The sequence below is a fragment of the Anser brachyrhynchus genome (assembly GCF_964034855.1).
Source record: "Anser brachyrhynchus genome assembly, chromosome: 21".
Taxonomy (NCBI): Eukaryota; Metazoa; Chordata; class Aves; order Anseriformes; family Anatidae; genus Anser; species Anser brachyrhynchus.
The window spans coordinates 163,171-184,403 of record NC_137714.1 but is presented as its reverse complement, the minus strand read 5'-3'; the positions used below and the strand labels follow the sequence as shown (position 1 = coordinate 184,403).

The 21,233-nt window shown below is 55.4% G+C and overlaps 1 protein-coding gene across 1 annotated transcript in view; it reads right to left on the bottom strand.

Moving 5' to 3' along the window:
- LOC308181274 (protein Wnt-4) overlaps positions 1-21,233 on the bottom strand; it is a 44,090-nt gene that overhangs the window by 8,587 nt on the left and 14,270 nt on the right. Inside the window, exon 5 of the mRNA XM_080564276.1 lies at positions 1-21,233. This exon is cut by the window's left edge and continues 8,587 nt beyond it. Coding sequence (XP_080420402.1) covers positions 20,766-21,233 — 468 coding nt within the window. The 3' untranslated portion in view covers positions 1-20,765.

The following is a 21,233-nucleotide window of genomic DNA, read 5'->3' as shown; positions in this document are numbered from 1 at the left end:
GTGGCCCTTCAGGTGGTGTTCCTGTAAGAGAAACAGCCTCATCTTGTGGTGGCATGCAGACGTCCTGCCCGTTATTCAGGCTTACTGCAGCGTTTCCCTTCGATCACTGGAATTGTGGAGGCTCCCTCACAAGAGGGAGAGCTGGTTCGTGCCACTCTCCGAGGTGATCCCCCCGAATTTAGCTGAGGTAGCTCAGTGTGCTGCAGGGGCTTGTGTCTCTTCCTAAGGCTGGGGTAAAGCTGGTGTTGCTTAGCACAGCACTTGTCCTCCCGTGGGGCTGGCATCGTTGCTGATGCACTGGAGGCAGCAGGCTTTTTTGTTTGAGTTATAGAAAAAAGAGGGGAGAAGATTTAAAAAAAAAAAAAAAAAAAAAGGAAAGAAAAATAAGTCTCTTATAGCAAACCAGGGCCAACTGTCCCAAGAGGTGCTTATGAACCTGGCACTGACTGATTTTTAAAGCTCTGTTAAAATAAACCTTGTAATGTTTTGCACAATATATTTTTCTTCCCTCATCTGACAAATGCCGATCCCCCTGATTTGGTATGCGCTCAAATAACAAAGACGGTAATTTGTCACCTCCTTCACAGCGGGGGGACGCGTGGGGACAGTCGGCTGCAAGACGCAATCTGGAGTTTGTCACTGCTGCTCGGCCCAGGGGTCATCGGGGCCCCTGCCACCAACCTCACCGCAGCATCAGCCGCGATGCTGTCCCTGCCTCTGTGCTTATGGCAGCTTTTCCTGGGACCCGATCCAGTGCCTGGGACAGAGGCTCTCTGTTCTCCTCCTGTTTGTTGAACGCAGGGTGGCTGCGGCGCTGTCCCTGGGGCTGTGAGTGAGGCTGGAAGGGACCAGAGGCAGCGAGGTCTGAGGGAGGCGGTGCGAGCCTGGCCTCCGGGGTGAGCAGGGCCTGCCGGGGCTGGCGAGTGAGCGGAAGGGAGCAGGTTGGGGCCAGCCCGGTGTTCCCGAAGAGGCTGCCGCTGCTCCGATAAATCCCAGGCAATCCCCGCACTGTCACAAATCGTCCCTGGGAGGCTGGAGGAGGCATTTGGAGGTTCCTGCTACTTCCCCTCTGCCTTTCCTTCCCCATGTCTTAGTTCCCTCTTTGCCTTCCCCATATCCTCTGACCCTGTTCCTCTGCTCTTGTACCTAAAGGTTCCCCTTCCTTCCACCTGTCTTGTGTCCTCCGTAATTTCTGTCTGCCCCCACTCACTAGCTTTCTTATGTCCTCCCCCATGCCCTGGTTCTGCCCGTAGTCTTTTTGAGCTGCCTCTTAGGTCCTTGTTCCCTGGAGCAGGACCTGCAGGCGCCCTCCGTAGGGAGCGGTGCGGGGCGAGGGATGCCAGCAGCGATGCGGGCAGTGGGACACAGCTGGGCAGCAGATCCCCTGTGCTCAGGGTGCCCTGCAGATGCCTGGGGCGCCGTGGGATCTGCCAGCGGTTGTGCCTTACCAAGGCACCTGCCATGGTCACGAAGCTTTTGCTGCCCTGCCCTTCCCGTGGGGTGGTGTACGGACGGGTTGAAACCTTTTGGAGGCTGCGAATGTGCTGGTGGGGCTGGGCAGACCTCGCTGCAACCTCCCGAGCAGGTGGGGGAGAGCTGGGCTGGCTGCCTGCCCCAGGACACAGGCTTTTAAAGCACCCTCCGGGGGGGGGGAGGGGGGGGTGAAACAGCACCAGCTCCTCAGAGCTTTCCGAATGGCTCAGAGTTGGTACTGTTTTTTTTCTTTTAAGGCTCTAACACTCTTCTAGAGCCTTTTCCAAGAGGTGAAGCAAAAGCGATTAGTGTTGTGTTTGCTCAACCTTAACTACAGCTGAACAAACTTTGTTTTTCTTCCTTCGGAATTATTACTTGGGTAAAAATTAGAACAGTTTACTTGTTAGTGCCATTACATAGTAGAGTGTGTTTTTCTTTCTTCCCTTTTTATGTCCCCTTTTCTTTACGATCCTAAAGACATTCGAGTGGGCTCTGGGGCTGCAGCCTTCATTAGGTATACACAGCCCAAATGATCTTTAATTGAGCCAGCAGCCAAGCTGGCTGGGAACATCCTGGAAATGTGAAGCTCCTTTCCCTTGAAATGGCTGATTTAAAAAAAAAAAAAAGAAAAGAAAAAGAAAATATTCCCAAAAATCGTATGCGGTCCCTTCTGCAAACAGACAAAGCAGATGCCATGCAGGTGGCATCCTTGCTTTCCTGAGATTTGTCCGCCTCAACTGTCCTGCGCTGGATTTGCAGGCTCCCAGCACGTAGGTACAGCCCCTGCCCTGATGGAGGTTGCCTTGCCCCACGATGTTATCTCAGGAGCTGGAATTGCAGCAGCAGGATGCTCTGCAGGGTCTGGGTCTGACCCCCTTGCCTCGCTTCATTGCAGAGCATCAGTGGGATGAGCAGTGACCGAGCTGGCCTGCCTTTGCTAAATCACAGAGACTTGGTGCCAATCCTGTGTCCGCTGGGGCTTTGTACCCCAGGGCAGCGCCTCTGTGCAGGCTTTCCCAAGCCCGCTAGATGGCAAACATGTAAAAGGTTTGCTCCCTGCTCCTGGCTGCAGTCAGGCCCGCTTCACAGTGCCAAGAAGCGGGCTGGAGGTTTTTTTTTTTTTTTTTTTTTTTTGCCAGGGGCCGTCTGTGCACCAGCAGCCACCGGCTGTAGGTCTAGCGCAATCATTTACATTTCCAACTCCTTTGTATAACATCGATACTGGGGAGTGTACAAACTGCTGAGCTGTTTACAACTACGCCGGGGCTCCGCCATCAACAGAGAGCGCCTGAATTAGCAGTGTCCAGCTGGGCGCCCGCTGCTGCCGGGCTCAGGGAGCAGCCTCGGCTCTGTTGCTTTTGGCTTCCTCCCATTGAACCTGGCCCTGGTTTAGAGAGGATCAGGAGGAAGAGGAGAGAAGTGAGGGGGGTTGAGCAGGAGTTTGCTTGCCCCGATGTGCTGTGCTGAGCCACCTGGGTCTCCCTGCATTTCCCCAGCTGCTGGAAGGGCTCATCTGCCTGCTTCCCTAGTGCCTGCTTGCCCCGGGGCTGTGTCCCCGTGGGGTAGTTCCTGCACTGGGGACAGGAGGGCAGGCAGAAGGTGCTGAGTCCCTCTCAGGTGCCCCTTATTCCTGCTGTGATGCTGCCCATGCACCTCCCCACCTCCTTCCTTGCAGCAAGCCTCTGATGTGTTCAGTGCTGCTCTGCCCTTGTCTCTGCTTTGCTGCTTCCCCCGGTGAGCCTGCAGTGGTTCAGCCTCTTCGGTAAATGAAATTTTGGAGGTAGATGGGACAGACTTGTCCCAGCAAGGGCACTGCCACCAGACTGATCCCTCTTCCAGCTTTGGTTCCTGGACCTTTTCATGATCCTGCGCAAAGAGAAGATGCTGCTCAGGCCTGCGAGCTGGGACTTCTGAGGGTTCAGCAAAACAGCGGGAGCATCTTCCTTCTCCTGAGAGTGAGGAAGCTTGAATGTGCCAGGCTGATGTGTCCTGCGTGATGTGGAAGAGCCGCAACCAGCTCCAAATGACTGTTCCTGGGCAGCACTTGTCCAGGGAACCTGGGAATGTCGCTGCTTCTGCAGCACAGCATGAGACTTCTGCAAAATGCCAAAGTAATTTAAGATCTTGATGGATGCAGATGCTTAGGTGCCCAAAGAGCTGCCTCTGAAAATCCCTCTGGACTTGAATCTGTCTTGAAGAACTGCAGTATCTTCGAAAATGTGGCTTTAGTGTCTGGCTAGAGCTCAGCTGCTGTGCGTATAAAGCTGTATTGCTTTTAAAAACGGGACTCTGTTGCTCACGGGGGCTCATGGACTTGTGAGCTTTGATCCTGTGCCTTGATCAAGCCCATCCTGCTCCCAACCCCTGTCTGGAGGATGGTTTGCTCTGGGGCTGCCTGTCTGGTGCTGGCTGTGGTGCTGCAGAGAGTCCCAGCTCTGGCTGAGGCTAATGCTTGCCTCACCCTGCGGGGGGCAGTGGGGAAGGATCTGGACCACTGGATGTGTCCACAGCGCGGGGCAACAAATCCAGTGCTTGTGTGCCAGCACTGATGTGCTTGCTTTGAAGATTAGCCTGGCTGTGAATGCAGGAAAGCTTTGGAGTGGTGCTGTGGGGATCCGCTTTCTGCCCAGGTCCTTCCTCAGACCTCTGCAGCAGGGTACCTGCCCTGCTGCCTGAAGCAGGCTTGGGGTCTGCAGAAGAGCCCCTGGGCTTTGATTCCTGCTTTAATCTCACTCGTCTCAAGTGTCTCTTGGTCCATATTCTGCTCCCTTCTGATTTCATTCTGCTGTGGTTCTGGCATGGGTTAATGTGTCACGCTGTTGTTAACCAGCCCACCCAGACAATGAACCATCGCAGATCTCTGGCCCCTCTCCCGTCTCGTGACCAGTGGCAATTTGGGTGTGAGAACAACAGTTCTTGTCTAACAGACCTGGTGTCATGGAGCGCTGTCCATCTCTGTCCTGTGGAGAGTCAAGGTAAGGGCAGCCTTGAAATTGCTTTGAATGACTTCTTGCTGTGGCCGGAGGTGACAGTCACCACCGCCTGTCCCAGCTCTCTGCAGAAGGAGGCACGTGTGGAGGTGTATTGCAGATGTGGTAGTGCTCAGGGGTGGCCAGAGTCCTGCGGCACCCAGGCTTGTTGGAGGCTCAGGTAAGCCTGGCAGGGGTCAGAGTGCTACCCGAGAGCTGGGGACTTACCCCAGCCTTGCTCAGTGCAGGCATCTGAGTGAAGCCACGTTTCTGGCTCCTTCCTTGCTTGTCCCATGCCTTTAGGGAGGAGAATGAATTGGTGGAAGTCTGCACCACGTGTGGTGATGCACACCGGCTCAGACCTGGCCAGCCTGGAGCTTGTGGGGCCAGCTCTGCTTGTGGCTTTTGGAGGTTTGTTCCTCCAATAAGGAGCCCTGTCTTTTCCCTTTTCCATGAAAGCTTTGTGTGAGGCTTGGAAGGTAGGGTGCAGATCAGGTGGGCAGATGTCCTAGGGGTTCTCCTGCCTCCATGACACTTCTGAAATGAGCCAGTGCTGGTGTGGTGTCTGTACAGCGAGTCTCAGAGCAAGTTTCATACTTTATGGCTTCCTATTTTCTCCTCTTGCCCATTCTGCTGAAGATGAGACCCTGGGGATGTAGCAACAGCTGAACCCCAGCCACTGGATGTGCTGGAGAAGTGGAAAACACGTGGCTCCCCTTCCTGAGGAGACACTAAGCACTGGGTCCAGCCCTGTTCCCTGGGGTAAGTACTCAAGTACAGCCTGGTCCTGCCAGATGTGGCCCATTGAGGCCAAAACGTGTGTCCATCCACCTCATCTGCAAGCCTCTGCCCTTGCCTCCTCATGTCCTCTGACTTTGCAAATGCTTTCCGAGAAGAAGTAGGGCCTGAAAGCTGCAGGCATGGTGGCAAGTAGCCAAGGTCTGGGCACAGACAGAAGAGGGGCTGCTTTGTGCCCCAGGCCTTCCCAGCCCACTGGCAGCCCCCCAGGCTCTCCGTCTTCTGCAGCTTCACCAGCCCTTGGCTCCTTGGCATCATTTGGCAGCACTGGAGCTCCTCAGTGTGCAGCATCGTTCGCTGCGAGTCCCTCTCCCTCCCCACCAGGCTCCCCCGTAGGGATGCCTGCCCAAGATCACAGAACAGCTTAAGGGTTTTATCAGATAGGAGGCTTAATAGCTTGACCCCAGGACCTCTTTATCACCTGCATGGTGCAGCAGCTGGGGGCTTTTGTAGAGACACATGGCTTGGTTTTGCAGCATTTGTGAGAGTGAGTCTGGAACCAGGCATTGCTCTGCCAAGGTCTCTGGCTGTGCGTCCCGACAGGGACCAGGCACAGCTCTGCTTGCAGAGGACTATGCATCCTGAGGCCGAAGGCTCATCTGTGCCCGTGGCACTTGGAGATGCCTGTCCCCTTGTCTGGACAGGCTGCGTGAGCCCAGTTTCTGCAGGGTAGGTGTGGATCCCCCTCTGCTATGCCAAGGGGCTGTTGGGGAAGTACGGGCAGGATGGGCAAGCAACCCTCTGCCTGCCTGAGAGCATTTGAAGGCAGACGTTTGTCCCTGGCCACACATGTGAGATGGGGATTTGGGCCTACTGCTAGGCTGATGCTTGGTGAAGCAACTCTCATCTCTCTTGTAGTGGGTGCCCCCAGCACAGTCCTGCCTATGTGCTGGCCTGGGTGCTGGGTGGGAGAGCTATGGCCCAAGCTATAGGAGCAGTGAGCAGCTGCTGCACCAGGGTTGCAGCCTTTCTGAGGCCAGGTAGGATGCCCAGCATACAGTGATCCCAGGTGAGACCTGATGCTCAGCACTGCTGTGACCCTGTGAGGTGCTGTCCTGCAGCTGCTCTTGGCTCCTCTCCTTGTGCACCGGCTCAGGTGGGTGCTGGGCTGCTGCCCTCTCACTGCGCAGGGCGGGCGGCCCCGACCTGCTCGGTGCGATGTGAGCTGGTAGCGTGCTCCCAGTGTCAGGGGGCTCCAGTCAGAGCTGGCCCCAAGCGGGCTGTGGTGCTAGGGGCAGGATTTGATGCCATCTCCACTCCAATCTTCAGCCATCAGTGAGTTTGTCTTCTCGACTCCCTGGGTCCCTTTATTGTCACAGGACATGTCCTGCGTTCTCTCCTAGGAGCCAGAGTACATCTTGCCCTGAAGGCAGTCTCCTGCCCTGCCATGGCCCTATATCTCTGGCACATGTGGGCAAGTGTTGTCTGTGAGCGGCCGTGCTGCAGGACGAGAGCCCCCTTTCCCTGATCCTGCTGTTTGCAGCAGCTGCTGAGGACAGATTTGCCATGAGGCATCTCAGGAGTACGTGGCTCTGGGCTGGGTTTAGATGCACCTCCGGGGCTGTCATACCTTGGTGCAGGGGGACACTATAAAACAGGGTCAGGGACGTCTAAACTGCGGTGGTGCCAGCGTGAGCTCCACAGGGCACAGAGGGGGCAGTCTCAACTCTGAACTTTTTGCACTGAAAAATCGCAACGCGCCTCAGAAGGAGCTGGCAGCCCCGCTTGTGCTGCAGCACCGCGAAGTTCAAACGGGAGCAGGAGCTCTTGGGCGAGTCCCAAAACCCTGCTGGGGCCTGTCACCAGACCCAGGAGCGTCCGTGACTCCAGGTAGGATTGAGTGAGCCTTGGTTCACCACGATGGTTCCCCAGCCTACAACCCAGCAGTGCCTAAGCCTGGCAGCAGGGACCAACGCTGAGGCAGGGGGGCCCGGCAGCGTTCCCCCCTGCTTGTTATTTCAGCTGCTGGAGCCTTGGCTGTGCCTGCGCGGGACGGACAAACACCCTGCAGGTGCTGTTTGCAAGTGCCTTCTCCCCTCCGCCCCAGCGGCACCCAAAGCACTGCTCCGTGGGGGCCACGATGAGGGGACTCCCTCGCTGCTGCCTCCTTCATGCCTGGCCTCGGGGACAGGCCCCGAATACTCAAGCCCTTGTTGCCTGCCTCCGCCGTGACCCGGACTGCTAACAGAGGCTGTCTTTCTGCTGGCTGCGGAGCCTGCGCGCGGCCTGGCCACCAAACTCCAGGCCTCCAGGGCTGCCTCTTAACCTGGAGAAGCGGCGGGTTATTTGTGTTGCTCTTGGCAGGGGTGCCCTGGCCCTCCGAAACACAGAGGTGAATGTGCGCGGAGGTGTGGGGCGCAGGCCAGCGCGCGCTGTTTGTGTTGGACCCGCCATGCGGGGAATTAGTTCAACTCTGCTGCTAATTGCTCCTGAAGTGCAGGGCTCTGTCGAATGGATGTGAACACGCGATGGGGACAGCAAGCACAGCTGGGGGGGAGGGGGGGGCTGGCCCCATTCTGCTCTGCTCTGAGACCTCGGCGCCTCCTGGCTGTGTCAGCTCCACGTAACCTGCAGGGAGCGGTGGCTTCTCAGCCATACCTCAGCTGCTCAGAAGCCCCGGGACTGATGTAATTTTCGTGGAGAAGGAGCAACACCCTCCCCCCCCCCCCCCCCCCCCCCCCCTTCCTGCCCTATGCCATCTCTTTTGGGCTAGAGAGAGGGGGATTTGGCAGGGGAGAGGCAGGAAAGCAGTAACAGGATGCTAGCACCTGCCCTGCGTCCCCCTCCATGGGCATCTGTCTGTTGGGTCCATTAACCCAGTAGCCCACTGACCCCAGGATTTGCTGCTCCTCCTGCTGCAAGGCTTTCCCCACTGCCTGCCCCCAGTCCTCATGCTGAGCCCTGTTGGCTCTCCCTGCCCCATCCCAGGTTTGCTCTCACGCTGGCCTGTAAACCCCCGGAGCTCCGACTCGTGGTGCTAGGGGCTGGGAAGGATGAGCGGTGGGAGAGAAGGGTTTTGCCCTGCAGGAGGGTTTCTGCTCACCCATGCTGGACTGCCCTGCCCCTGTGCCTGCCACCTCATGGTACCCAGTCCTGCAAAGGCTTCGGGCCTGGGGTAGTGGTGTTAAAGGGTCTGATTCCCATCCTCCATGTGAGTCCAGCTGAGCATGGCCAGGAGAGGAAGGGCCTTGAAGGCACTGTCCCCATGCGTTGTACAGAGCATTTCAGAGACCTCCAGCCATGCCAGCACAGGAGCCCTGGGTGCATATTGTAGGGTGCTGAGTACTGCCCTTTGGCTGGACAGAGAATTGTTCTGCATCATGGCCAGTCATGGAAGACAAACACTGCTGCTCCCTGTAACATCAGCTCTCTGTGCTTGGGATGGAAGGGGGCTGATGAAGACCTGTGCTTTCCCAGAGCAGGATGGGACGTACGGTGGGAAGAGGAGCTGCCATGTGCTGTCCTGGCCTTCGGAACGTGGTCTGGGAAGGGGCCACCAACCACCCCACTGTCTCTCTTGCAGCCAGGGCCATGCTGTTGACCTACAGCAACCACCCCGTCGGGTGCTGTGCATGGGGAGGTCAAGGACAGAAAGCCCCAGGCAGGCATAGGCCCCTGCAGGACGTTAAATCTTGGTCCTCATCCCACTGGAATTTAGCATTGACTTGCTCTGAGCCTCTCTAGCTCCTGCATCCCTGCTGGGTGCTGAGCATTGCCTGGCTCACTGCTCTGCTGACCTCCATCCTCTGCTGGCCTGTGGCCTCTCCTGCCCTGCCTCCCCTCCCTCCCCCTGCTTTTGGTTAGAAATTGTCATTTGCAGCCCAAACGTCCATTGTCCAAACTCGGATTAAGCACCATCTGTGCAAACTTTGAGGCCATTTCAGTGACTGTGAGGAAGTGGATGACTCAGAGCGACGTTGCGACACGGATCGGCTGTGACCCCGGGTGAGGTGGGTGGATCTCAGTGCAGAGCGTCCCTGTTAGCTTGGCCACCTCCTGGCAGCCTCCTGAGGCACCTGGCGAGGGAGACAGCTTTTGGAGGGCTGTGTGGTGCTCCCGGGCTGTGGGGTGCCCCCAGGCCATGGGGTGTTTCCGACTGGCTGCTCCTCATGGCAGTACTTGGGTCCCATGGGTGGCTTCTGGGGCCTGCGTTTGGGCTTTCACTGGGAAGGGGTTGCGGTGTGGAGGCCCACGGTGAGGCCAGGAGTCTCTGTTAGTGTGAGACCTCCCAAGAGCCTTGTGTTGTGGCCATTCTTCCCCAAAACAATGTCTGATGGTGAAGATGGCCCTGAAGAATGGTGCCAGAAAGTGCTGCATCCTCTGGTAAATAGCAGGAGATGCCTTCGTGCGGGAGTGACAAAGCTGTACTCTGAGCAGCTTCTTTCTGCACCGCCTCGCCTGCCCCCTACATGACACATTCCCTCGGGACTGGGATGGTACCAGACAGGTCATGTTGGTGCTGTTAGGGGAGGCGGAGGACCAGGCTGCTGGTGGTGGCAGCTGGACAGGTGCTGTGCCCTGCAGCAGCTGGCATTGCCTAGCACTGTGGGTGCCTGCCCGCTACCCACACACATGCCCAGGGTCTCTTCATCTTCATCATCCTCTGGGACATCGTGGTGCTCCCAGCAGGGAGGAGCAGTTGGCCAAAGTGGGATTTTCAGCAGGACTCACTCAGTGTTGGTCTGGTTATTGTGGGATAGAGAGGGTGATGTTCACTGCTGGTCTCCTTGCAGCACACCTGAATGGGTATTGTCAGTTCTGGGCCCTTGCAGAGACTGTGCAAGGTGGCTGATTTCCCTGCAAAAGCCCTACCTTAGCAAACTGACCCCAAATCCCTTTGGTCTAGTGTCCTGAAGGAGGCAAATCTGGGGAAAGAACAGTTTTTTACGTGGTTCAGGCTGGGAAGACGGGATCAGCTGTTCTGAAGGACGGTGATTTGGCTGATCCTGTGATTGCAGGAGGTGGATCTGGGTCCTGAGCAGGGCGGGCACGGCTATGTCCAAGGAGCAGAGCAGGGATCCCTGAGTGAGAGATGTGAAAATGGTGAGTGAAGTGCTCCTGATTTTTGTTTGTAGGGGGGAAAGGGATTTCTAGCTTGCAACTTTTTCCCTCTGTGCCATGTTTTCGTTGCTCCCCAACTCCACCACAGGTTGTTTCTGGTTCGCCTGGACACTGCTGATGTGCAATGGGTGATGCTAGAGCAGCTTTGAGCTCAGATCTGACAACGAGGACAGGGTTGGACTTTGCATTCTGGCAGAGATATGAAAGGAGCACCAGATGCTCCTCATTTGGGATCATTTTGCTCAGTTCCTGATCTTGGTGCTGTCCTTGCCCACTGCATTTGGATGGAAAATGGGTGAGATGTATGCCTGCATCGTAATCTGGGATCCTGTGGGCAGATTAGGTCTTTGGGTGCTGAAGGCCAGTCCTGAGAGGTGATAGTTGGGGCAGGAAGCATTACAGAAATAAGTAACCCTCAACAAGATGCTGTGATTAAGACAGCTTTACACCACACGTCTAGCCTGAACAGTTACAATAACCCTAGAAGTTGGTGAAATTATTAGACAGAGCTTAAATAAAATGATATGAAGGCAATGCTCAAGCAGGTGAGATTTCTCTTGGCTTAATGCATGAAGCACAGAAGAAGAGGGGAGGAAAGAGTTTCCCTTGTGAAAGTCTTCTGGTTCCATTTCCAGTGACAGTCAAAGAGTTAAAGTGATATGTTGGGAGTTACGAGTGTTTATCTAAAAGAAAAGTGGCAGGTGAAAGGGATAAAATAACAGTTCTTAAAGCAATGCAATATGTTTGAATTATCTGAGGATCAGAGCTGGAATTTGGAAGGTAATATTGGATAGAAGGAAATGGGAGATAGAGACAGAAATAGGATGGGGAAAAACGGCTCGAGGTGGCTTCGTCATTGGTTGCTACAAAGGAAAACCAAAGAGGTTGGCATTGTTAGGATCATTGTGAATTTGTTTATTGGAGGGGATTTTTGTTGCACTTTCAGAATTAATCTCAGGGCCCTGCTATGTCAGGGTGCAAAACAGGCACTCCCAAGTTGAGTTGGGCTAGAAAAACATCAGCAGAGCCTGTTCCTGTACCTGAGAACACCCCTAGAAATGGCTGTTGTGCTCAGATGACCATGAAATGCCCAGTGCCATCTCTGGCCGAGCACCAAGGTCCTTCTCTTTCTCCTTCAGCTTGCTGGGTTGAGGGTGCTTGGCACCTGGCAGAACTGGGCTCCCCCGAATCTCCAACGTGCCAAGTGCTTGCCAGCAGCAGCAAAACAGCCGCTCTCCACCTACCCCAACGAGCATCTACTTCTACTCTCACCTCCATGGAGCTGAGGGATCTCCATGGGGACACACATGGGCTGGGAAGATGCAGGCAATGCGGCCAGAAACTGCTTTGCGAGGGGAGCGGGGCGCCTGGGCAGCGAGGTGAGCACCTCCAAAGGGCTGCTCTCAAAACCCCGGCACACAAAAATTTCAGGTAAATTTTTCCCACCGCCCTCACTCTTAACTGGCTCTTACAACCTCTGCTTCATCTGCTCTTCAGGCATTGTCCTTGCTAGTCCAGAGCTCAGCTTTTCCTGGGCTGTCTGCCCAGAGGTTTCTAGCTCATGCTGGCTGAGAAACTCATCGAGGGCTTGGGTAAGTCACAGAACTGCCACCGCTGCCTCTGCCCTAAACCTTCTGCCTGGACGGGCACCCCAGCTCCAGAATTTTCTTGTTTCCTTTTGCCTCTTCAGCCACATCTTGGTCCGGATCCCTACTCCCCCACGTGGTGTGTTGTAGCTTCCACCTTCATCACCTGCTAGAGCCTTTAGATGGCAGCTCTCACAGCTCTCCTGGTATCGAGGATCCCCTCCCATTACATGGCTGTCCGCTCTTATCAGGGTTCCTGAGTGAGCGATTGCTGCCTCCAGCTCTGGCCAAGGAGCCCAGGGTTGTGTTCTCACCTCCGTATGGTTTGCAGGTACAGCGATACACACCAACTTTTTAATGAGAAAAAACAGAAGTCAGCAGAGCGTAACTGATGCATTGCCTTCCTGAGTCCGCAGGCAGCCCAGAGCAGGGACACCCACGTCTACAAGCATCCTGGCAAGCTTTCTTATCATCCTGACTCTTCCTAGCTGCAGCAGGTGGGAAATTGAGATGGCAAAGTGACTCTATTGAGAAAAAAAGACACAGAGGACTGATTTATTTTGCATCTAATTCAGCTCTGACGCCCTCCCGGATGTTCTGGGTTTCCTGGTGGAAATAAAACGGCTGCAGGTTTTCCATCTGGCCACAGAAAGTGGAGCGCTTCCACCAGGCCAAGTCCCAAATGAGCTATCTGCATGGCTGCCACTGCTGCTCTTTCACTGTGGCTGTTCTACCTTTCCCCACGTTCATCTCAAATCTCATTTTTAAGAGCATCCTGGGGGCCTGTCTGTCCTGCCTCCCCCTTTGTGGTCCCACTTCACTTGAGAGTGTGCATCTTCCTGTTGTGTAGTGGGCTGTGCATTTTCTTCCTTCTTTTGCCCTGTTGGTTACTTGTTCACCCTGTTTCCCACCCAGACCCAGTGTCTTTCTTCTCTCAGCTTTGATGAAACAGCAGATACATGGTACCACCACAACAGCTTCTCTGTATACAGGACACAGCCCTGCAGCTGCAAGACCTCCACTTCATTCCCCACTTGTCTTTATTACCGTAGACCAAGGAGGGTCTTGAAACAAATATGCCTTTTGCTTCTTGAAACAAATATGCCTTTTGCTTCAAAGCAAAGCAAACCAGGTGGAGGGAAGCATGGCTTGTTGCTCATGAAGCAAAAGATGAAGTATTTGCCTCTGCCTCTGACTTTCCAGAGCTCGCTCGCTCTTTCCGGAGGTCTAGAATAGAAAGTTGCACTGTGACGCCTCTGAGATGCATTTTTTCAGGCTCCCATGAGCCTGGAGAGTGTTGTTACTGTGCAAACCAGAAATACACTGCTGCAGGTGGAGACTCAGAACACCTTCAGAGTGTCCTTGCAAGGTGACGGTCCCCCTCTGGTTGGTCTTAGCTTGTCTGTGCGACAATTTCCCCTGGTAATTCCACAAGGCAATATGAATGCTGATGTTCTTTTTTATGCAGAATTCCAGATTTTTTCACTCTTCCAACTGAGCTGCACGTAAACCACAGTGCCTTGACCTCTGGCACTGCTCTGAACATGTTTTATATTTCTGTGGTGGTCTTTGGACATCTCTTGTTTTATAGCCAAGTTTCACATTTGAGGACATCTATAATCCTGCCACATTTAATTTTCTGCACATCTTCCTTCTAAGACGGTAGCTCAGCAAGCAACTTTTTGCAGTGCAACAGGGTTCCTGAGCTGTCTTTTTCAGAAGCAGCCTGAAAACTCCCTTTTAAATTTTTAAATTTTTAAATTCTCGGGTTCAGGAAGCGTTCACTGATAAACTTCCACGCACCAACTTTCTCTCCTTCAGAGAAGTTGAGTTTTATAGGCTGTAAAGTGCATGCACGGGAAGGTGCCCAGTCTTCTGGTTTTCTTTGGTGGAAGCCATAGATGAGAAGGAAAATGCTGTTGCACTTTTGGTGCTTTCCTGGTCACAGCACTTCTCCTGTCATTTCCTTGACTTGTGGTGAGAGCAGGTTGTATTTCCTTTGGTTCTGGACTCCAAGGCAATGTTTGTACCTACAAGTAGCTGAAGTCATCTTGCAGGCCAAAGGATGGGAACTGGAGAAGCTGATGGTCTCTTGGTTGTGGTGTGGGGAAGAAGTCACAGAACCATTGAACTCCTGCCTGGCGAGCAGTGGTGCTGTTCTGGCAGAGTGCAGGTACCTCTATGAGACCATCTTCTGGTCACCTGGGGGGGTGAGACAGGTGACAAGCCACCCTGGTTTTGTTTCCTGCTCTGTACACCAGCAGTCATATAAGAAGGTCAGCCTTCTTTCAGAAAGGGCTGGAGGCTGTGATGAGACCTTCCGTAGAGTTTGGCTGCCACCCAGCTCAAGGAGACTGGGACAGCTGAAGACACCGGATTTTCCAAACCCTTCCTTATTAGACCCTGCTATAATAGCTCTCACTTACCTAGTAAAGACATAGTAGAGAAAGGAGCAAAGGCTCAGATGTCTGAACAAGCAAGGACCAATGTCCCAGGATCTCTCCAGATCACCAAAATGAACTGTCTTGCCTGCAGTCTCACCATGCACTGGACTATTTCCAGCGAGTGTTAATTGTCACAGTGTCCCTGTCCTGAGGGTGATTTAACCCAAATGTTCCCCCATGTTGCCAGGGATCTCTGGTTTTGTTTAGCCTCCTTCACCTCTTGAGGCTGAACCGTGGGATGTTCCTCCTGGCTGCAGAGAGGAGATGGCACTGCAGCCCTTCCTCTGCTTTGAGCATGCAGTCCCGCTTCAGCCCTCCCATTGAAGTGCCTGTTTCTCAGTTTCCATGAAGCAGACACCCCCTGCTAGCAAACTCCTCCTTGTTCAGGTAGTGGCATCTGAGAAACGACCCAGGAGATACCAGGGAGAAAGGGAATTTCCCTACAGCAGCCTGGACAGAGCCATGAAAACAAATTCAGAACCTCTTGCTCTTGAGGAATTCCTCTTGAGGAATATCTTGCTGGGTCAGACCGGTGGGGACCATGGTAGGAGGGCTCCCCCCTTCCTGGGGTGCAGTTGGTGGGGACCGGCACCTTGGGGGTCCTGGGCACTGGACAAACACTGAGCTCTGTTGCTCCTGGCTGGCAGCGAGGTAAGGACTGGGGGTGTTCGGCTCCATCCAGGCCCCCAAGCTGCCCCTTTGATGTGATGAAGGACAGTCTGCGTTGAACCCGTGGCTCCTGAGGTCCACGTGCAGACATGAGGACGGGGCTTGTGTTTGGCCACATCTCCAGGACCCCCGAGGAGGGCCCTGTAGGGGTGAAACATCCCGGGCACACCTGTGAGAGAGGAGGAGGGCAGGACGTGTTGTCGGTGCTGGTGAAATGCCAGCTATGAGCAGAGTCCAGACTAAATGCTGCGATGCGGGCCTGATCCTCAGCCCAGCTCCTGCCCCTTCCTCCTGCTGTGCCTTCACGGGGTGTTACGATCCAGTCTGAGGCAGGTTGCACAATTTATTTTCCTGTACTTAAAGCAGGATTTTGGCAGTCAGGGTTGGGAGGCCTCTCGGAGGCGTGCTGGCTGGGCGCCCTCCCGCTGTCCTGGGATCGCTGCTGTCAGAGGCTCAGCTCTGCTCTGCTCTGCTGGGCGTCCTGCAGCGCTGTGCTGCTGCGGCTTTGAGGCTGCTGGGGGGAGCACCCTGGGGCCGAGACACTGCTGGCATCTTTGGTGAGCACAAGTTGGAGCAGCCCGGTGTGGGCGCTGAGGTGGGACCCATCCTTTCTGATTCCCGTGATGTAAGGAGGCCTCATCCTCTTCTGCTGTCTGCCCAAGCAGGGAGAAAAGCACCTGTCCTGCCTGGTCCTAGGCTCTTGCATCCTGCCACCTTCATCGCCTGGCTTCCCTACGGCCAGCTGACTTCAGTAAATTCGTGTGGATAGAGGGAGAGCAGGAGATACAGGAAAACTGCTGTGCTCACCACTGCCAGGGTGCAGAGTGCTGCCATTGCTAGGAGAGAGCCCAAGACCCGTGCAAGAGGAAATATGCAGAGGGATTTGCTGCTACGTTCTTGTATGGCATAGGGGAGGGAAAGGATGCAAGTGCTAATTTGTGTTCCGCAATCCGGTACCCACGGTGACTTCACTGCTTTGCAAGGAGAGCGACAGGGTGGCTGAGCATGCCTGGGGAGGGAGGATGAGATAGTTGGGAGTGATGGAAGTGTTCACAGCCAGCAAAGGGCATGAGCTTGGTGTGGCCAAGACAGCTGGAGGGAAAGAGGAGATCTGCCCATGCACTTGGCCATGTCCTGCTCAGACTGGAGGGCAAAGATGTGGCAAATGTGAAGTGCAGAGAAGCACGGAGCAGCCAAGGTTGAGCATATGTTGACACATGGGGAGGGATTCCCAGGAGAAGAGGGAAGGAGCAGAAGATGGTGCTGAAGTTGGGAGTTTGGGGAATAGGAAGAAAAATCTTGGAGTTACCCATCCGCTGAAGAAGGGTGGGGAGGACTTGGAGGGGACGTCCTGTTTTTGCCACGATGATCTTGAGTTGGCAGTGGGACACCCAGGAAGGTTTACGAGAGGGAGAGGCGGGGTGGAGGCATTGGGCTGCGAGTCCTTGGAGGGGAGATGAGCTCAGCAGGCAGAGCAGAGGATGTCCGAGGGGCTGGGGACTGCGGCTGTGGGGTTGGCACAGGGAGGATTGCGTAGAGGGATGGGCTCTTGGCCCAAATGCAGTGGGTCAGTGAGGCTGGTGGCATGGGACGGGCAGCAGCAGTGAGCAGAGACTTAGGGGGACATTCAGGGTTGCATGGGGGATGTCAGGGATGGCTGAGTGGGCGAGAGAGATGTTACAGGCCTGCGGGACACTGGAGGAGGGGGGACAGGAGTGTCCTTCTCCTCTAGGGTTGCAGAGGAGCTGGCAGCTCCCTGTGCCAGCAAGGGCAAGAAGGAGGTCCTTTTTTTACCCCTGTACTGGGAGGCGTCGGGGGCAAATGGACACAGTCCCTCACCTGGGGCTGAAGCTGGCTTGGGGAGGGGAAGAGAGAGAGCTGGGAGGTTGTGGGACAGGATCCATAAGGAAGAGAGGAGCCATTTGAAAGTGGCGGAAAGGAAAGGTATTTGAGAGGCCCAGGGCTCGTTTTATCCCATCCTACCATCCTATTCCTGCAACAACAGTTAAAATATAAAATGATAATAAGAAAAAAGCCTTAACCCCTGCCACCCACAGAGGCCAAAGTGAGAGAAGCCATCAGTTCTACAGTGAATGCTGCTCACAGGAGGGCTGAGCTGCCATGGGAGTACTAACGCCCTTGGAGAGCACAAAAACAGAGCGCTACAACTACCAAAAGGGTCAGGGCAGGGTGCAGGCAGGCCCAGCAGCACCCCAAGGTGCTGCAGCAGGCAGCTCCAGTACTCAGGGCTGGCATCCTGGCGGTACCTGGCGGTGCGTGGGACAGCGTGGGGCTGAGAGGTGATACTCTTCCTGTGGAGTGACCGAATGCCGTCCGTCCCCTTGGCTGCAATGAGTAGGGTGTGATGGTGCTTTCTGACTGCCTTCAGCCCTGCTCCTTGGCTTGAGCCTGGCAGCTGAGTGGCCCGGGCTTGCGGAGGGACAAGGGACGAGTGGAATGTGCTGATGGGATCAGTGTGGAGTGGATCAGGCATCTGGCATCGCAGCCCCTCCAAATCCAGCATCCCACAGTGCAGGGGTGGAGACAAGAGGTGACAGGTACCTGGCTCTACGTCTGTGGGCAGTTCTTGCCCCCCAGCCCAAACGCACCTCGGGAACTGGCAGGATGTTTCCAGCACCATAGCCGGCCCCGCACAGTGGCTCTGGCCCCTTGGCTGCAGGCAGGGGAGGAAAGCACTGCTTTAAGGAGATAAATATCAGCACCCTGCCTATAGGAGGAAGTTGGACATACTGAAATCTAAGATAAGTGGCCTCTTAAGCCAGCAGTGTGTCAAGTGGTTGAGGCAGAAGATGAGGGAGCAAACTCCTATGCAGGCTTGGTTGCACGAGCTGGGGCAATCTGCTGCCCTCAGCACTGTTGGGTCCCCTTCTCCCCTGCCCTGGCACAGGGCTGCAGCCTCTCAGAAGAGCAAAAACAGGACCTACCTGAGCAATGATCACAGTGACTGATGGTTGCACGCTCACCAGGAGCCCAACGAGGGGAAACACTGCTGAAAAAGCAGAGATGCAGCTCGTGGCCCAAACGCCAGCATCGCCTGAGGTCGGGAGGTTCCTCAGGAGGGACAAGGACAGCCCAGGCTGGGCCTCAGCATCCGCTTTGCGCTGCGCCATGTGGGCACCTCTCCTCCTGGGTGAGGCCTCGCAGGAGAAGCCCAACGACCATCTCCTGTTTGCAGCATGCTGGGTTCATGCAGCCCAGCGGAGCCTGATTGCTAGGAAAGGAAAACCCCGTGGCTAATTCAGCACAAACTCATTACTTAATAGACAAAGTAAATATGAAAAAAAAAAAAGGCATTCCCACCCCTAACCAACTGCTGAAATTTACAGTTATGAGAAGAGCCAGAGAGCTGCAGAGCCAGGCTATCTCTGGGTGACATTTACAGGGCTCAGCTTTCATCGCAGCTTGAAAAAAAAAATCCCATGTGCAGAGATTATCTACACACTGATCTGGATTGTCTTGTTCAGCTTTGGCCGTCGTCCTAGATGGACAACGAGCAGAACACTTGGCTAGTGGCCTGAGGTCTGTGGCCTCCTCTGCATGAGCTGGGAAGAGGAGGAGCAGTCTCCAAGGTACTTGAGAGCTTGCAGCCTTGGGACCTGGAGAGCCGGAGGGTGGGGGAACGGAGCCCAGATCCCCAGCAGATCCCAAGCGAGGCAGCCCCTGCTCCGTGCTGCCCTGCTCAAACATCTCCAGCTTGCATCAAAATGCCTCAACCTGTGGTGGCTCCACCTTGGGGTTCCTGCTGGGTGCCAGCCCCCCACTGCCCCCTGCTGAAGGTATGGGGAGCCGGGCAGCTGGGGGACAGGCGGGTCCCTTGGTGCAAGCCTTCCCTTCGCCGTGGTGTGGAGGAAGCGAGCAGGGGCCTGCTCCAGGCACACAGCTTGGCCCCGGGAGCCGCAGCGCTGCTGCATCAAGTCAGCTGTCAGAAGCCTTCCAGCCGGACGGTGTCTGGAGACCTTCCAGCGACCACAGCCTCTCCCCCAGCCCATCACTGCCACAGCACAGACGGGATTTAATGTATGTCTGCGTGTTCCCCTAACCTTTCCCCTCTCGAGACAAAGCAGGGAAGAAAAATAAGGCTGCAGGTTTGCAAGGACCCCCAGTCCAGATGGTGATGGTCATGGCTCTGGGCTTTTCTGGACCGAGGTGGGCAGAGGGGAATGGGCTGGCTGCACGTGGGCACTCCCTGCTCACACAGCAAATGCAATGCCACCCCCCAGCGGCTCCTGGCACCCTGGGCAGATGTTCCTCTTGGCTTGAGGTACCATTTGGGGCTTTTTCTTTGCTCCCTTTGCCTCACAACTTGCAGAAAACTGGTTTGCTTTCCACCTCCCCTCGCAGTGCCCCACTGCTTATTAGTTCTCCAAATATTTCGTCCTGCAGCCCAGCAGCAAGGACACTGCACTAAGCCGATCCCAGGCGGTGGGGAGGTGGGAGCGGGCAGGACAGCACTTTGTCCCCGCGGCGCTGCTGCGGGCACAGGGCAGCTGGGGCTCTGCTGCACTAAATCCCTGCACATGGGGCACACGCAGCAGCATCCCTTGGGCTCAGCCTTCCTCCCACACTGCCCGAGGATGAGGCAGCAGTAGCAGCAGAGCATGAGCATCGCATGTCCCCCTGCAGCGTCTTCCCCTCGCCCCAGCAATTGCTTCACTTTAAACTTCTGCTTTTCTCGGTAAAAACCAGGCTGGGGACTGGCCATGTGCAGCCTTGTCCCCAGGAGCCCTCACTGGCTGTGGAGAATGCCCTGGGGAAAGCACGCGGAGGAAGAGGAGGAAACCTGGTGGTGGGATGCTGGTGAGCGAGGTAGAGGCAGTTATAGAAAAGAGGGAAAGAAATCCCTGGGGATTTCCTGCCACCAGCTCCCAGCTCTTCCTTGAATTGCAGGCACCACGGCCTCCCTGCACCCTCTCCACAGGCTCCAGCACAGCGAGGTGCTGGAGCAGTGAGGGGGTAAGTGGGTTTGCAAGGGGAAGGGGAGTCGAGTGGGGATGTTGTGTCCTTTGACAGCCCGGGCAGCTGCAGAGGAGCTTCTGTAAATCAGAGCGGCTGCCAGAGCTGCTCCAAAAGCTAGCTGCTGCCCAGGAGGCCTTTCAGCATCCCACAACAAGGGCATGCAGGAGTGTGCCACGTCCCCTCTGTATTCTCATAGCTCTAAATGGGCTCTCTGTGTTGCCATTAAGACCCAGGGACAGTGCCACCCTGTTGCCATCTCCCCATCCCCTGCCATGCCCCCAGATGCACATACTGGCTGCACTCCATCGCCTCTCAAGGCTCAGCTGAGCCAAGCAGTGCTCTGGGCTGCTTAGCGCATGCCTTAAACAAATACAAATCATTGTGATAGAAGATACTGAGTGCCTAACGCCAGCCTTGGCTTAGCCATCGCCCGTTTGCAGCGCTCCAGAGGCAGCGGGAACTCATCCGATGAGAGCAGGCATCGTGCAGGTCCCCGGCCAGCTGCTGAGATCAGGCACGTCCCTGCTGGCTCAGGAGGCCACTGCGGGGCTTTGGCTTCAGCAATAAATAAAGCAAACAAACAAAACAAAAATACAACAATTGCTTTTTTTTTTTTTTAACTTTAAATATTTTTTTTCTTTAAAATCTGTTTTCCTCTGGGGCTCTGTCTCTGTAAGGAGCTGCAATCTCCTTGCAGCGTCTGGGCCACTTCCTCAGTCCTGGCCCTGGGGCAAGAGAGAAGCAGGGTCACTTAGAGAGGGGAACGGACGGGAGCTCCCCTCTGTGCATCACCGGCACGTATGGATTTCCACCACCCGATGGCAGGGTTTGCACTTGACGGAGCAGCACCAGTGGAATTTGCAACTGCACCTTTCCACAACCTCCACTTCGTCCGTATGAAAGCCCCGACCACAGCACATGAGCTCACAGCCATCGATGGCCTTGGAGGTCTTGTTGCACTGCCGGCCACTGGTGCCTAGCACCCCGTTCTTGAGGTCGTGGTCACAGAAGTCAGGGCTGGAGTCCAGGTAGACAAGGTCCTCGTCCGTGTGCGGTTTGAACTGGGAGTTTTTTGGCACCAGCACTTTGGTGGAGCCGATCTCACTCTGCTCGACCTCCGTGGCGCCGTCGAATTTCTCCTTCAGCACGTTGCCCACTTTGCGGAAGGGGGGCATGGCTTTCCAGCACGTCTTGAATTCGCACGAGCCCGACACGCCATGACACTTGCACTCCACCCGCATGTTGTTGAGGATCGC